Source organism: Neovison vison, chromosome 3 (assembly GCF_020171115.1).
Source record: "Neovison vison isolate M4711 chromosome 3, ASM_NN_V1, whole genome shotgun sequence".
NCBI classification, from domain to species: Eukaryota; Metazoa; Chordata; class Mammalia; order Carnivora; family Mustelidae; genus Neogale; species Neogale vison.
In genome coordinates this window covers 56048230-56064312 of record NC_058093.1, presented here as the reverse complement: position 1 = coordinate 56064312, position 16083 = coordinate 56048230, and the positions used below count along the sequence as shown (strand labels likewise).

The 16083-nt window shown below is 37.5% G+C and overlaps 1 protein-coding gene across 8 annotated transcripts in view; it reads right to left on the bottom strand.

Moving 5' to 3' along the window:
• PKP4 (plakophilin 4) overlaps nt 1-16083 on the bottom strand; it is a 248166-nt gene that overhangs the window by 215378 nt on the left and 16705 nt on the right. For 6 of the 8 annotated variants that reach the window (XM_044242111.1, XM_044242117.1, XM_044242112.1 and 3 more), the window contains exon 1: nt 1843-1861. The exons of the other annotated variants lie outside the window; for them this stretch is intronic. In XM_044242111.1, the coding sequence (XP_044098046.1) occupies nt 1843-1858 (16 nt within the window). In that variant the 5' untranslated portion in view covers nt 1859-1861. Of the gene's footprint in view, nt 1-1842; nt 1862-16083 lie in introns of those variants that run through there. 8 annotated transcript variants of the gene reach the window in all.

Here is a 16083-nt window from a genome sequence, read left to right as displayed (position 1 = left end):
TCTGTAACAAAATTTAAATGCTGTTAGGTTTTAAATAGATTAAAATAACTTACTCTAAACATAACCTTAGATTACATATGCCAGCATATTTTAATTATTGACATTACTGATGGACAGACCTGAACATAAGCTAATACCTATTCTTATACTTGTGATCAAAACAAAACTACAGAGGGGCCTGGGTGGCTAAGTAAGCTAAGCATCTGTCTTCGGCTCGGGTCATGATCCTGAAATCCAGGGGCTGGGCCCCACCATCGGACCCCAGCATCAGTTTCCATGCTCAGAGGCAGTCTGCTTATCTCTCTTCCCTCTGCCCCTCCTCCCTGTTCATGCGCTTGCGCGCGCGCTCTCTCTCTCTGTCTCAAATAAATAATCTTTTTAAAAAAAACAACAGAAAAAACCCCAAAACAAAACAATAGCAAATCTTTGGCCATTATGAAGTTACACATTTTTTTTGTATTAGAATTCAACATGCTTTACAGAAATTTCAATATCATTTTAAGATTTTACAGATGATAATGAACTAAAGAATTAAATAATTTTGCTTACAGAAGGGCCGAGTCTCATGTTCAAGCTCAGTAATGGGTCACGTCAAGTCACTTTCATTTATTCATTTGACAAATATACATGGACCACCTAGTACAATACTTGTAAAGAGCTCTAAAAACAATGGTAAAGGGAGAAAAGACATAATTCCTCCTTCATGGAACTTACAGTCTTGTAGGAAAAACAGACTTCAGTCAAGTGAAATTATGAACAGCGGCGATATGTGTTACACTGAAGGCCTATCTCAGCACAGCAAGTGGTTATGAGCATGGCTTTTGGGATCAAGTAGTATGGACTAAAATTCCTGCTGTGTCACCTCCCAGCTGTGTATGTCTATATGAGATACTTCACTGTTTGTATTTCTATGTTCTCTTCTGTGAAACAGAGCTAATGTAATGATACCTGGCATAAAGGGTGGTTGTAAGGATTAAATGAATTAATTCACATAAAACACTTAGAATAGTTCCTGTCATATAGTCAGCACTCAATAAGCAATGACTGTTATTTGAAGAGAAGCTGGAAATCTGGACTTGTTTGGAATCTCTGCTCATTGGGGAAGGCAGGTCACACAAGGTCTTGTAGGTTACAGTCAGGCTTTCAGTCTTAAGTGACCTAATCAAATGGCAGTTTTTTCCCTTCTTTTTTAGAGATCTGGCACTTGGGGACAAGAGGTGAGGTACACTGAGGTGAGATATCAGGATGCTAAGGGGAATGGTTTAGCAACAATATCTTCGTATCTTCATTCTGATTGCTACTACAGAACTTTCCTACTGTAAGCACTCCCTTCTAAAAAGTTTGCATGTGGCTCTGCTGGCACCCCACTTATTAGCAGTGATTACAGAATCTCAGTCAATGAAGTGTCTGAGTCTTGGTTTCGGCTCAGGTCATGATCTCAGGGTCATCAGAGAGAGCCCCAGGAAGGGCTCTGCGCGCTGCAGGTAGTCTGCTTGGGATTCTCGCTCTCCCTCTGCCCCTTTCCCAGCTCACTCCACTTTCTAAAATACAGAAACAAATAAATCTTTTAAAAAATATTAAAAAACAGAACAAAACAGAACAAAAAAACCCAAATAGGTTCATGGGTAACAACCTACTTAATGGAAAAAAGTCCATCTATTACAACTTTCTAAAATGCTATTTGGAATAAAGTTCAATTGTGATCATCTTCATCATAAGAAATGCACCAGAGGCCCCATTAGGTAAAGTCTTCCCTTGGGAAAGGCATTTATGTGTATATGAGTGTGCAAAGGAAGGCATTCTTCCTAAGAACAGACAACATACATATTAAGGAACACTAACCTTGAACTAGAAACATTTCTAACACATTTACTAAATCAGGAAAGCAATGGGTAGTTCAAACAGCAGAACCTCGATCCTTCAATTCTCAGAGTCAAGTAGCAGAATTGATGCAGTTAGTCCAGAATCAAAAGATCTGGAAAAAAAAAATGTGTATTTATTCATGCTGGTATGCCTAACTTTTTAATGTTCACATACACCCTGTACAGACTCATTAGTCAGACTGGCAAAAGATGAGAAAATAAAACCCAAACTCGCAGACAATAAATCTTACTAGCTTTAAAATACTTTGCAGAAAAGTAACACCTTTCAGATTATCTGTTAACTTTTCCTCTAATTTATACATATTATTAGAGTACAACCTAATTCCAAATTCAGTTGGTTTTAATAAGACGTTAATAAATTCAAGAGCTAAAAGCAATAATTAACTTTAATAAAAACTATCAGTTATTTTTAATGTTAAGGGCTTTAAAAATGTTGAAAGTACACCCAACATAATCAACAATTAAATAAGCAAAAATCACTCTTCTAGACTGTAGGTTCCCCAAACACCATCTCAATGCACAAAACAGTACTTTTTTTCCAACCTGCTACATTAACAGTTTGTATTACATATTATGTCACTAATGTCCAGCCAGAGCTAATTAATCTCCAGGTGGCTCTACTGACTCAAAAAATTTATATGAAATGATAGAGATCAGGTTGCAAGTAGAAGATACAAACCTCAATAATTTAAGGACAGCATAAGAGGAAAATGACAAAAACAAAAACACATGAAAGGAAGAACAAACTAACACAGAAAGGAAAAAGGAGAGAAAGGATCAAGAGTTCTCAGAATGGCACTAGAAATTAGTGAGGCTTTAAGAAAAGTGTATTAACAAAGAACAGAACAGGTGGCTGAGGTTAAAAACTAACTCCACCATGAGAACTGGACAAAACCTATGATTAGGTCCCTAACACTTAACCTCAACTTTTCAAAAGATACCAACTTCTCCAAATCAAAAATACTGATTTTCCTCAGCATATACTAGAAGGAGACAGCTTCACTTGTGATTTAGAAGTGGGCCAAAAGATGACTTGTAATGTCTAAGTTTCAAAACCTAGCTATGAATATTTACTATTTTCACAACGGGAAGGAGAAAGCTACTTCAGTTTTAATTATTTATTTATTTTAAGAGAGAGAATGTGTACATAGGCATGCACTGAGTAGAGGGGTGAAGAGGGACAGGGAGATAGAGAATCTTAAGCAAACTCTACACCAAGCAAGGAGCCTGACACAGGGCTGGATTTCAGGACCCTGAGATCATGACGCGAGCCTAAATCAAGAGTTGAACGCTTAACCAACCAAGCCACCCAAGTGCCCTGGGAAAAGTCACTTTAAGTAATCACTTGGTCTATGTACAGGTAAAAACCAGTACACTCTAAACCTTCAAAATTCAGACTGGCAAAAGATTCTTTTATACTGTTCTTTTTATTCTTTTATACTGTTATATGCAAGTAAAATTCCAAGAATTTCAGAAGGGTCAACAGGCATTAAGAGAGAAGTCAATCTGACCCCTCTGGGGAAAACAAGAACAAAAACTTTACACAGCAAATGACGTTAGAGGTCTTAAGAAGATTGCTACAAATAGCAAAGACACATGAAATTCATAGGAGTGAAGGACAATGTTAACAAGAATAATATAAACAGCTGTAATTACCATCCACTACAGTGATCTGTACCTTTGCTAACGTTTCTGTATCAAATGATAAGTCTCTAAGAGAACTCTGGTAAAAAAATTATTTTTTACATTCCAGTGATAATATGCCTAGGTAAGAAACTTCAGAATAGGGGCACCTGGGTGGCTCAGTGGGTTAAGCCACTGCCTTCAGCTCAGGTCATGATCTCAGGGTCCTGGGATCAAGTCCCGCATCCGGCTCTCTGCTCAGCAGGGAGCCTGCTTCCCTTCCTCTCTCTCTGCCTGCCTCTGTGCTTACTTGTGATCTCTCTCTGTCAAATGAATAAATAAAATCTTTAAAAAAAAAAAAAAAAGAAACTTCAGAATAAAATAAATCTAGACCAGCACTCTCCAACTGAATTATCTGTGATGATGGAAATATTTGTATTGTCCTACATGGTAGGCATTCAAAATGTGGCTAGTGTGACCAAAGAGCTAAGTTTTTCATTTTAATTAATGTAAACCTATAGAGCCAAATGTGGCTAGTGTACTCAACAATACAGATAATTAAGACAGGACAGCAGCTAACAAACCTGCAAACTTTACTGATATTACTCTTAAGTAGAATACAGTAAGATATCACTAGCAGTAACAATGTGTTAAAATTGGACACTAAAGTTATAAACAAAATTGGCACCATTTTAAGAATATATGGTGGGGGGGTAAAATTCATATAACCAGTTTTGCTATATTTTTGTATGTTATGTGGGATTCATTTCTCCACATGTATTTTACTCATTATCATTCATTCTTACAAATATTTCTTTCCCCCCAAATAATTGTAATACTTGTAATAAAAGCACTTGAAATAAGCCAATTAAAAAATGGGCAAAGAATGTGAAAGACATTTTTCCAAAGAAGACATACAAATGGCCAATAAATACATGTTAATATGCTCAAATATAGTTATTAAGTTAATATAGTTACTAAGTTATTAGTTAAAAGAAAATATAAATCAAAACGACAATGAGATATCACTTTACACTCATTAGGAAAGCTATTATCAAAGATGGATAATACCAAGTGTTGGTGAGAATGTAGAGGACTGGGTGCACTCAGATATCGGCAGTGGGAAAAGTGGCAAAGGAAGAAAGTACAGCTGCTTTAGAAAGTTTGACAGTTTCTCAAAAAGTTAAATACAGAGTTACCATATGACCCAGCAATTTCACTTCTAAGTATACACCCAGAAGAACTAAAAACTTATTTACACAAAAACATACAAATGTTCACAGTAGCATTTTGTTAATAGCCAAAAAATAAAGAAAACAACCAACATGTGCATCAGCTGATAAATGGATAAGCAAAATGTGATTCGTATATGCATCCAAAAGAATATTATTCAATTATAAAAAGAAATTGGGTACTAATTCATGCTACAACATGGATGAATCTTGAAAATATTATGCCAAGTATAAGAGGTGGACAAAAGTCCAGATATTGTATGATTCTATTTATGTGAAATCTCCAGAATAGGCATATCCACAAAGTAAATTAGTTGTTTCCAGGGGCTAGGGGGCAAGGGGAACAGGGAATGACTGCTTAACATCATTGATTAACATGGACCAGGTTTATTTTGGGGGTGATGAAAATGTTCTGGAGTAAGCCTGATGATGGCCATGCAACTCTGTGAATGTACTAAAAACCACTGAAGGGGTGTCTCGGTGGCTCAGTGGGTTAAAGCCTCTGCCTTCAGCTCAGGTCATGATCCCAGTGTCCCAGGATCGGGCCCCACATCGGGCTCTCTGCTCAGCAGGGAGCCTGTTTCCCCCTCTCTGTCTGCCTGCCTCTCTGCCTACTTGTGATCTTTCTGTAAATAAAGAAATAAAATCCTAAAAATAAAAAACAAACTACTGAATTCTACACTTTAAATAAAAGAGCATATTTTATGGTATGGGAAATATATCTCAAGTTTAAAAAGCACTTCAATCTGGTTTTAATTTTTTTTTTTTTTAAGATTTACTTATTTGATAAAGAGAGAGAGAAAGAGGGTGCACAAGCAGTGGGGTAAGGGGCAGAGGGAGAAGCAGGCTTCCCACTGAGCAAGGAGCCGATGTGGGACTCGATCTCAGGACCCTGAGATCATGACCTGAGCTGAAGGCAGATGCTTAACAACTGAGCCACCCAGTTGCCCCTGGTTTTAAATTTGTAAAATTCTGCTTATATAATCTTTCCTTATCTATCCTGGGGGTGTTTATTTTTTCTTTGTAGAAATACTGATCATTTCAATAAGTGGTTTTGTGTAAGAAGAGAGATCTGAAAACTAAAGTTCTATATAGGAGGCAAATTTTAAAGGTTGCTAGTTACTTAAAAATATATTCTTTAAAGATTTTAAGTTTTATTTTTATTTTTTTGAAATATTTTATTTATTTGTCAGAGAGCGCATACAAGCAGGGAGACTGACAGGCAGAAGAGACAAGCAGGCTCCCTGCTGTGCAAGGAGCCCCATGCGGGACTAGATCCCAGGACCCTGGGACCATGACCCAAGCCAAAGGCAGAGGCTTAACCAAATGAGCAACTCAGGCATCCCTATTTCTTTTAGAAAGGGAAGAGGGACTTAGGGAGAGCAGGAGAATCTCAAGTAGACTCCTGCTGATTGGGGATATCTATGCAGGGCCCCATCTCAGGACCCTGAGATCATGACCTGATCCAAAATCAAGAGCAGAAACTGAGTAAGATGCTCAACTGACTGAGCCACCCAGGGCCCCACTAGTTACTTAAAATTAAGACAGGAAACATTAAACAAAAATCAGGAAAACCTCTGAATTGGCACTGACTTCTGAGTAGAAAAGGACAAGTATAAGCCCTTAACCTAGAGATACAGGGTAAGTCTGTAATATAGGCTCTCATCGAGAAGCAGCAGCAGGTCTGAGCTAAAGTCTGGGAAGAAAGACTTAGTCCCCTTGTTTCTGACATTCTCCTCAGGTGATAAAGGAGAAAATCTGGGAGGTTAAGGTTTAAGTCACATGGGCAAGCCCTGGATTTCAACATTAAGCCAAGGAAACGTAAGTAATGGGCTGAAATTTCTCTCTTTGAAGATATAAAGAGAATTTGTGGTGAACAAAAAGGCAAAAAAGAACACAGAAGTGCAAAATTTGCACAGATCCAAAAGAGAAAGCACAAATGCTTTAAAAATGCATTTGTGGAAAAGGATTGCCTGCCTGGGTCATATAATAAGACAGAGACTAAATGATAAATCACAGAGCAATTACTACCTATGAAGTCTTATTCAGCTGTCATCTTAATCAAATTACCACCTGTTAAGGGTTAATGAAGTTTTTTCCTGTGACTACGGTTGCTATTAGTTGAATTCTTTTCCAAATTGATAGATGTATTAAGATTCTCCTTTTAAGTGCAAAAATGTCAAAACTGCTTACAGAAGCTTAAAAACGAATATATCAAGGAAAAATTACATTTTAAAAATTATGCTACATTTAAAAGTTAGGTAATAGTCCATCTAAATTGCTGGAGAGCTGAAAATGTTGAAAAAAAAAAAAAAAGTAATGCTGCTTAAGTAATTCCTACTAACAGAAAAAGAGAAATAACAGCAACAGAGTGGGCTGGCTTAGTAGTCCAGCCTAGACAAGAAATGGGAGTACCTCCAACGAAGTGCTTAATAGGTTAAATTTACTAACTAATACCAGAGAAAAAGGAACAGGAAATCATATAGCCATAACAAAGATTTTCGGCTAAAAGTCTGCCTAGATTTATAAAAATGTACGTAGTAAAAATAAAAACATGATGTAAAGGACAAACACAAACTTCAGAAACCTTAGGCAAAACAAGATATGTTAAGCTTGAATGAGTTTCATGGGTTTTGTATTTGAAATATTCCATAAAAGCCTTTAACAAAAAAGTCTCATTATCATTAGCGATTGCCAGTTTCATTTACCCCAAAAGCCAAAATTATAGGATTTTCTTTTGAGGTGCAATTGACATTTAACATTATTATTAGTTTGAGCTGTATAATGTAAGGACTTGATATATATTGGGAAATGATCACCACAGTAAGTGTAGTTAACACTCATCAACATAGTCACAAAATTATTTTTCTTGTGGTAAGAACTTTTTTAAGATCTACTCTCTTAGCAACTTTCAGATACGCAATATAGTACCGTCAACATCCTGTACATGACATCCCTATGACTTATTTATATGACTGGAAAATTTGTACCTTGTTGACCCCCTTTACCCATTCAATTCAAATTACATTTTTGGACAACTACCAAAATATCATGTAAATAATTCATATTTTGTGTTTTACCATGTTGATTGGGAGATTTAAGCCATTACTAATAACTTACGTAATTCAATCAGAAATATTACAAAGCTATTTAACAGAAAAAGATGAGATACTGCCAAGGAAGAGAGGTGGACAGCAGGCAGATGACACGCACTTGCTGACGATTCCATTTATCTCAATTAGTATGGTAGTTAGTACAATACTTCTAACACATGTGATTATCTTTTAGTACAAAGAATTTAAAGACCACATTACATTGTCAGCACAGTCCAAAGAGTTCATTAAACTTTGAAAGTCAAACTCATAGCAAGTTACCAGCTTGTGAGCATGTCATCTTACAATATTCTAACTCACTGAATGGAGAAACAAAGTATACAACATAATGTGATTACTTTTAAGGTACAGAATTTTTTAAAATACTTCTCTAATTTAAAAAAACTCCAAGGGGCACCTGGGTGGCTCAGTGGGTTAAGACTCTGCCTTCAGCTCAGGTCACGATCTCAGGGTCCTGGGATCGAGCCCCACATTGGGCTCTCTGCTCAGCAGGGAGCCTGCTTCCCCCCCCCACCGCCTGCCTCTCTGCCTATTTGTGATCTCTCTGTCAAATAAATAAAATCTTAAAAAATAATAATAAAAAAGAAAAAAACTCAAAATACCCTAATGATTGTCTTTATAATGGGGGATAAAGTTAAAATTCTCTTTATTCAACAACCTCATACATTGTAGCTAACATGAGTTAAATTTCAAACCATACCCTTTCAGAAACAAAACTGCAAATTTAAAATCTCTAAGCTTTGCTAGTCTATTTTAGAACACTTAGAAATGTTTTTAAGCCTGAACGAGAAATTTCATTCTAGAACACAACAGTTGAGAGAATAAACTTTGTTCCTGGCTTATTCGTTACATACATCAAGCAATATTACAGCTATCAGATTATTTTTTTGCATACCTCAGAAGCTAGTCCCTATGGCTTAGCCAGCATAGAATTTTACCATTTTTTTCATAAACAAACTATTACCAGGAAATTGAACCTCAGTCTAATCCTATGTGATCAATATGACAATAGAATTTTATGGACCCTTGCTATAAAACTGTTACTTCACTTTTCTTTACGGTGTCTGTCCCTTGCTGCTTGGCCTCCAAAGAAATCAGGCCATAATTAATATTTCAATGGTATAAGATATTTCTGCTGCACTCAAGCAGTTCATTCACTCTGGCATGATTTTCTTCCAATTCCTTGTTTGTAAAATGGACCTCCAGGTGAGTTGGCCTAGATCACTTCCTGTTTTTAAATTCTGGGGGCAGAGTTGGGAGGGCAAGATTAAAGTCCTGAATTCTCATCTAAATTAGCTAGTAGGAAACATGGTGCCTTGCCCAAGATGCTGCCATGTATTCACACTGGACCTGCAGTCTGGGAGTTTCCTGTGGCCTTGAAACAACTGGGCCCACTATCTATTGCTGCCAATAAATTCTCTTCCTCTCCTTAGTATACATAATGGAGGAAGACTAGATTAAAAGCTCATGGAGTGCACTGAGCTCCCTTGTGTCTTCAGTATGAGGCACAGTGCTATTTAGATGCATGTAGACATCTAAAGGTTTAAGACAATTCTGGCCAAACCAACAGATCAGGTTCATACTCTAGACCTAAATATTTGGCCATTGCCAGTGTTCCAAAATAACAAATACCTAACCAAGCAGTTATGATTTCTATAATTATTGATGCTGGTTTACTGCTTTACTTGGCTATAACGATTAGCAGATACCAAAGGGTCCCTATCCTGAATTTCTTCCTGGTCACTAACAAATGCAGGATAGGAACAAGTCTGGAACTTAGGAAGGAAAGACTTTCTGTAATGAACAAGTCACAGCAAGATCTTATGATAAGTGCCTCACAACTATACAAATTAGGACAATATAAATTCACATATGAAAAATTTATAGGGCACCTGGGTGGCTCAGTGGGTTAAAGCCTCTGCCTTTGGCTCAGGTCATGATCTCAGGGTCCTGGGATGGAGCCAGCAACAGGCTCTCTGCTCAGCAGGGAGCCTGCTTCCTCCTCTCTCTCTCTGCCTGCCTCTCTGTCTACTTGTGATCTCCATCTGTCAAATAAATAAAATAAAATCTTTAAAAATTTTATATATAATTGAACTGGCACTCAAACTCCCAGGATTTGTGCTTGGCTAGTTTCAGAGGCAGACTTACTTTGGTGACCTCATTAACCTTGTACTGATCCAACTCCACATTTCACAGGACTGAATTTTCTGTATCCCATTAATACTATTATGGGAGGGTTTGACTGTGCCACTTAAGATTGTTTTTAACTTGGCTAGCTAAAGGGGTGCCTGGGTGGCACAGTGTGTTAAGCATCTGCCTTCAGCCGTGGTCGTGATCCCAAAGTCCTGGGATCGAGCCCTGTATGGGGCTCCCTGCTCAGTGGGGAGCCTGTTTCTTCCTCTTCATCTGCCTGCTGCTCCCTCTGCTTGTGCTCTCACACTCTTAAAGAAATCAATAAAATCTTTAAAAAAATAATATAAAATAAACTGCCTAGCTAGCTAGACAGCATGGATAGGCCTCTCCCCACACTGAGCTTATTCTTAGATTTAAATAAAATGACCATAAGATATGATACTTGAAGCAACAAATTAACTGAACTACACAAGTAGAAGACAAATTCTGATGCAAGTATCTTTAGGACGTCATTCACTGCCATCTCACCAACTTCTTTTATGTAACTTCTAGGACCTAGGATTTAGTTCAATAGTATCTTATGAACAAATAGTAAATAGTATCATCACAATGTACCACTAGATCAAAGCTGTAAGTACTGCAGCCAGCGATTTAACATGAAGCAGAAAGATGGTCTTGGTGAGGCTACTTCATCAAGATAAGCCCAGAAACAGATAGAGGGGCCCTTGAATGTTTTGGTAACACAGTGAGAATGTGTTAGATCCCTAGGGATCAACTACTTGATTCAACTTACACTGAACATCTGAGTTATCCTGGAAACTGTGTAACTTTTATTTACTTCTTAGAAAAAAAAGCATATTTTGAATATGCATAATAGCTTGATTCTACTTTTTAAAAACATCTGAATATCAAATCTGGGGCTACATGTGAATTCCATACCACTTGCATGTATTTTTTTCCTTCAGTATTTCCTAAAAATTAACAGCTTAATATAGTAATCACTGTACAAAGCTAAAAAAGGAACTCCTACAAACTAAAACATAAAATCAAAATTAAACCCATGAAATTAATCCATGAAGTGAAAGGAAGAGATATTAACTCTCAGTAAATTCAACATATGTTTTACAACCCAGTTAATAATTTTGGGTTACTAACATGGTATCTGGCTTAGCTTCTGGCCAAGGCTTAGGTCTCTATCGTTTTTTAGCTTTATGATTTAGGACTGTCTGGGAGACTGGATGACAAAGATATCAGTAACAAAGATTCCAAAGATGCCGCACACCTGCCACTGCTTCCTGAAACTCAACCTAGAGTCTAGTCTCATGAATAACTCCTCTCCAGTGACCTAAGGCAAAGTGACCACTGAAGTGGCAAACTGACCACCTGAAGAAGTAAAAGAGGGATATGGCATGCAGAGAATAATCTGGCATCCATCTCAGGAAGGACTCAGTCATAAGCCTGTGAGGCCCAGCCTACAAAGGCTATTCCTCCAAAGGATGACCAGGCTGCAGATACACACAGACACAACTACTTAAGGAATAAGTACCTATACTTCCTGATATAGGTACTTCCTATAAAAGGTAACTACCTATACTTCCTGATTCAGGCACACAAATGAACTTGAGTAACCACCTCCCCAGAACTCTGGTCATTTACCTGGAAAAGGAAGGGATTGCATGTGGTGATTTCTGACCTCCTTCCCTGGTCTGAAGGTCTTTGATTCTGTAAGCACTGACCTTGACAGCAGTGCTATTCTTCAGTGAGCACAGATCACAGTATCTGTGGCTTAACTTTAACATTACCATTAACATTACCATAAATTTAAAAATGAATTTGATTATTTACAACAAAATGGCAACAGTGGTCACCTCTGGGTACAAGTAAATATAGGTCGATTTTACTTTCTTCTTTCGTGCTTCTCTGCATTTAAAGATTTTTCTACAAAAGTATGCATCACATTTATGATCAGAAAAACAGTATAGTGAATTTTCCTATATTTAAAACAGAAGTTCTCTATTCCAAGACTAACACTATTTTACTTCAGTTAAAACTTCCGAGGATGAGCCCCAATTCAAAAGCATAGGAAAGAAACTGTAAAATGTGACACATTTCTGCTCTGCCACATGGACATAACCAGCAACATCAATGTAATCTGAAATCATATCTTTAAAATTCAGTTACTGAGATCTGATCACATGTGTACCTACAATGCCCCAATGATTTCCTCATCACATCTAAATAGAATCAGTATACCAGTCTTTTTTAAAAGGGAGTTACTCTAAATTCTTTAGAGAAAAAAGGATATTTCTTTTCATTTATTGCAATTATCCTAACTCTTTGGGGAAAGGAGAAATAAAGAACCATTTAAAAATCTGTTAAGGGATGTCTGGGTGGCTCAGTCAGTTAAGCCACTGCCTTCGGCTCAGGTCATGATCCCAGGGTTCTGGGATCGAGTACCACATCAGGCTCCTTCCTCAGCAGGGAGCCTGCTTCTCTCTTCCTCTGCCTGCCACTCTGCCTGTGCGCTCTTGCGCCCTCTCTCTGACAAATAAATAAATAAAATCTTAAAAAAACCAAAAATCTGTTGAAAGCTATAACTGGTCTACGGCCATACCACTCCGAGTGTGCTCGATCTCATCTGAAAGCTATAACTGCTCCCCATAAATAAGTAAATGTATGCATGTACGTACGTACGTATGTATGTTTGCCTATATTCAAGTCTCCTTAATTTTGCAGACTGTTTCTAATATATAGAACTACTTCAAGTGTCTAAATATTTATGTAAATTTAAAGTCTCCATAGCGAATGAGACCCCAAGGATTTGAGTACAAACAACTGACGTGGGAGCTGAACAAATGGGATAGGCCAGGGAAGGACATCAATACAGCATGCATTAGTGAGGTTACTACTGTGATCAGGTAGATCTCATGCTTGCTGGGGACTTCTGAAGTCTACAGAGGGTAGGCTATAGAGATACTCTGATGGGGTGAAGAGGCTACTGATCCAGTTCCTGTTTGTTAATGGTTGAGGGCTGCTAGGGTGACTACAGGTGGTAAACTCCTAGCACTTTTCACCTGAGCTAATGCTGGCTAGAGGCAGAGAAAGTCTTCAGGATAAAAGTCCCAAGGGCTTGCAGGAGGAAGCTACTGGGTCAGAAGACAATGGTGAGTGCCATGGGATGTGGGCAAGACACAGAATATGCTGCCATCATTAAATACAGTAAGAAAAAATGTCCTCACTTAAGTTAAAATGTTACTACAATGTCTATAAGCACAGAGCGCCTACTCTGTGAAGGGTACTCTGCTGGGCGTTAAAGATTAAAAAAAGAATAAAACAAAAAATAATAAAATCAGTTTCATGACATTTAGTCCACAACTTAGTGGGGACATGGATCATAAGCTACCAAAAAATAAAAAAAGCTCCAATAAAAGGATTTAAAGAGTGGGGCCATGGATTCTTGGCATTTCAAGTAGAAAGATTATATTCTTCAAAGCAGCTATAAAAAGTACTTGTAACATTTCTTCAAGGAGATAGGAAGGAAAATCAGAGACCTCACCCTGATGGCACCAAACAATCTGCTAATTCACAATTTTCCTCCAACCCATCAAAAAGCTGAAGCCTCAGTATAACCAATTAACCTGGAATTAAAGGATGAGAGGCACCTCCAAGAACAGACTGACTTACTTGTGCAGATGCTGCTGAATGCCAGTAAGAAATGAGTTAGAATTTTTAGCAAATCGGAAAAGTATGAATGTGGGCAAGCAAGAGAACAAAGAATCCTGCAGGGCTGCAGTCAAGAGGTGAATCCACACTCAGGTTGTCCTTAGAGAACCTCCCACTAGGTGCAAGCCTGGTGCACTGGAACAGCAGCTGCTGCAGGAAAGGCACAAAATCTTGCCTTGATTCTCCTTTCCTATCTCTACTATGGAACAAAGCCTCAAACTGCTGAGGGCAGGGCAAAAAGCCTGTCATTCTTAGGACACCAGTGAAAGCCCACCACATCGGGGAACTCCTGTCAGGATAGCTAAGTCACCCTATTTCATGAACAGTCTAAGTTAAAAATACCATGCTTGTTATAAACACAGCTCCAAGACTCTGGTCCTACCCTAAGTCCCAGGTTGACAGTCCAAGCCCCTTTCAATAAACACTACTAGAGCCACCCAGGACAGCAGAATCTTTCAAGACCTTAGAGGTCAAGAAGAAATAATCAGGGCCCAAGAGAGGGTTTAGTAGAAGAAAAGTTCTAAAGTGGTGTGAGCATGGCTATGGATGGAGTTAGGAAGTCAAACAATAGGATTAATAATAATTGGTGAGTAAAGATGGGTTATAAATCACTTGGCATGAATTTTCTTCTAAATGTTTTATCAATATAGTTGCTTAGATATGCAAGTTTAATTTTTGTTTAAAATAAGGGAAAATCCTACATGAATAGATTCCTGGATTAAATTTAGTATCAGATTTAATTTTTATAGTCAAGAACAATTAAACTGTCTGCTCCTATTTTCTGGATCATGAGAGCTATTCATGCTGAAATGTCTAACATTTTGCTTGTTGTCAAAAAAAAAAGCCTTCAAGTGCTGACACGAAGAACTGTGCTTTATTTCAAATTGTGCACATCACTGCAGTAACAGAAGCTCATCACACATATGAGAGGAGACACACTGGAAGTAAGATTTGTCTCTTCATCTAGCTGATTTGACATAAGCAGTAGCATCCAACCTAAATATCAATGAATGCCTATTTTAATATTTCTCCAATCTTATTCATAGTTACAAGATCAGGATAATTTCCTTCTTCTATTAACTACCATTTATCAAACTAAGCATTATTTCAAAGAAAAACAATACTAGTCATTGAAAAGTAATTCCATTTAAGTTACCACATTAAACCTAACAAAAGCATTTAAACACTTTTGATTACTGAAAAATTAAACAGCCTTAAACTATTCAGACTCATTCTACAAGACAGCCAAAACTTAAATATAGCTTATCAAAGCAAATGGTTTCTATAAGATACAGAATAAAAATGCATTCTTCCTCAGCTCTGTTCTCTGCTCCAAAAAGCTTTAAGAGGCTTAGTACAAAACTGAAAGTTAAAATGAATCCAAAAAAGGTGAATGAAAAACTATCTTCAAACAGACTCTATCAGTTCTCCTGTCTTTACAATCAAACTGAGTCAGAGCTGGGAAGTGGCCTGTACAAGTTACAGCCTACATGCTCACATGAAGAGAGTGAATCACCTAGTTTCTTAAAAGCAGTGAGAAATAAAACCATAGCCTATGTTGCATAGATCTGTTACATGTTAAATATTTAAAACAGGAAATGTTGAGATATATCAATTTAAAGCAATTAAAATTGTACATCAGCATTTTTGTTTTGAAGTTAAATTATGGATGTTTAAAATCAGATATGTCTGGGTCTTGGGGGTTGGGGGAAAGTGGTAACTGGGTGATGGGCATTAAGAAGGGCACATGATACAATGAGCATGGAATATTATATAGGACTGATGAATCACTGACATTTACCTCTGAAATTAATAATACACTATATATTAATTGAATTTAAGTAAAAATATTTAACTAAAAAATTTATAAAAAAAGAAATGTCTGGGTCTTAAGTCAGCATTAACGGAAAACATAAGAGAAGGGGGAGGACTCTGCTTTAACTTCCCTATGACTATGAAGCAAGGGGACAGTCTATATACTAAATGAATTACTATTGTGCATGTGGGTTAACAAATTCCATATACCCATATATCTATGTGTTCCAGGCAGTTTTTAATTTTAAAATTTTCTTTTAAAAAAAAAAGTTGTTTTAATTTATTCAAAAGAGAAAGGGGTGAGAGAGAGTGCACAAACGGAGGGAGTGGCAGAGGGAGAGGGAAGCAGGCCCCGGCATAACAGAGAGCAAGATGCAGGGCTTGATCCCAGGACCCTGAGACCATGACCTGAGCTGAAGGCAGATGCTTAACAGACTGAGTCACCCAGGCGCCCCTAATTTTAAAATTTTCAAAGCAAAACTACAAATGGAAGCTGTTCAGCACAGCTACTTTCCTTCTTTTGTCCCCAGAATTATGTAAAAGTTTTAATACAAGCTTCCT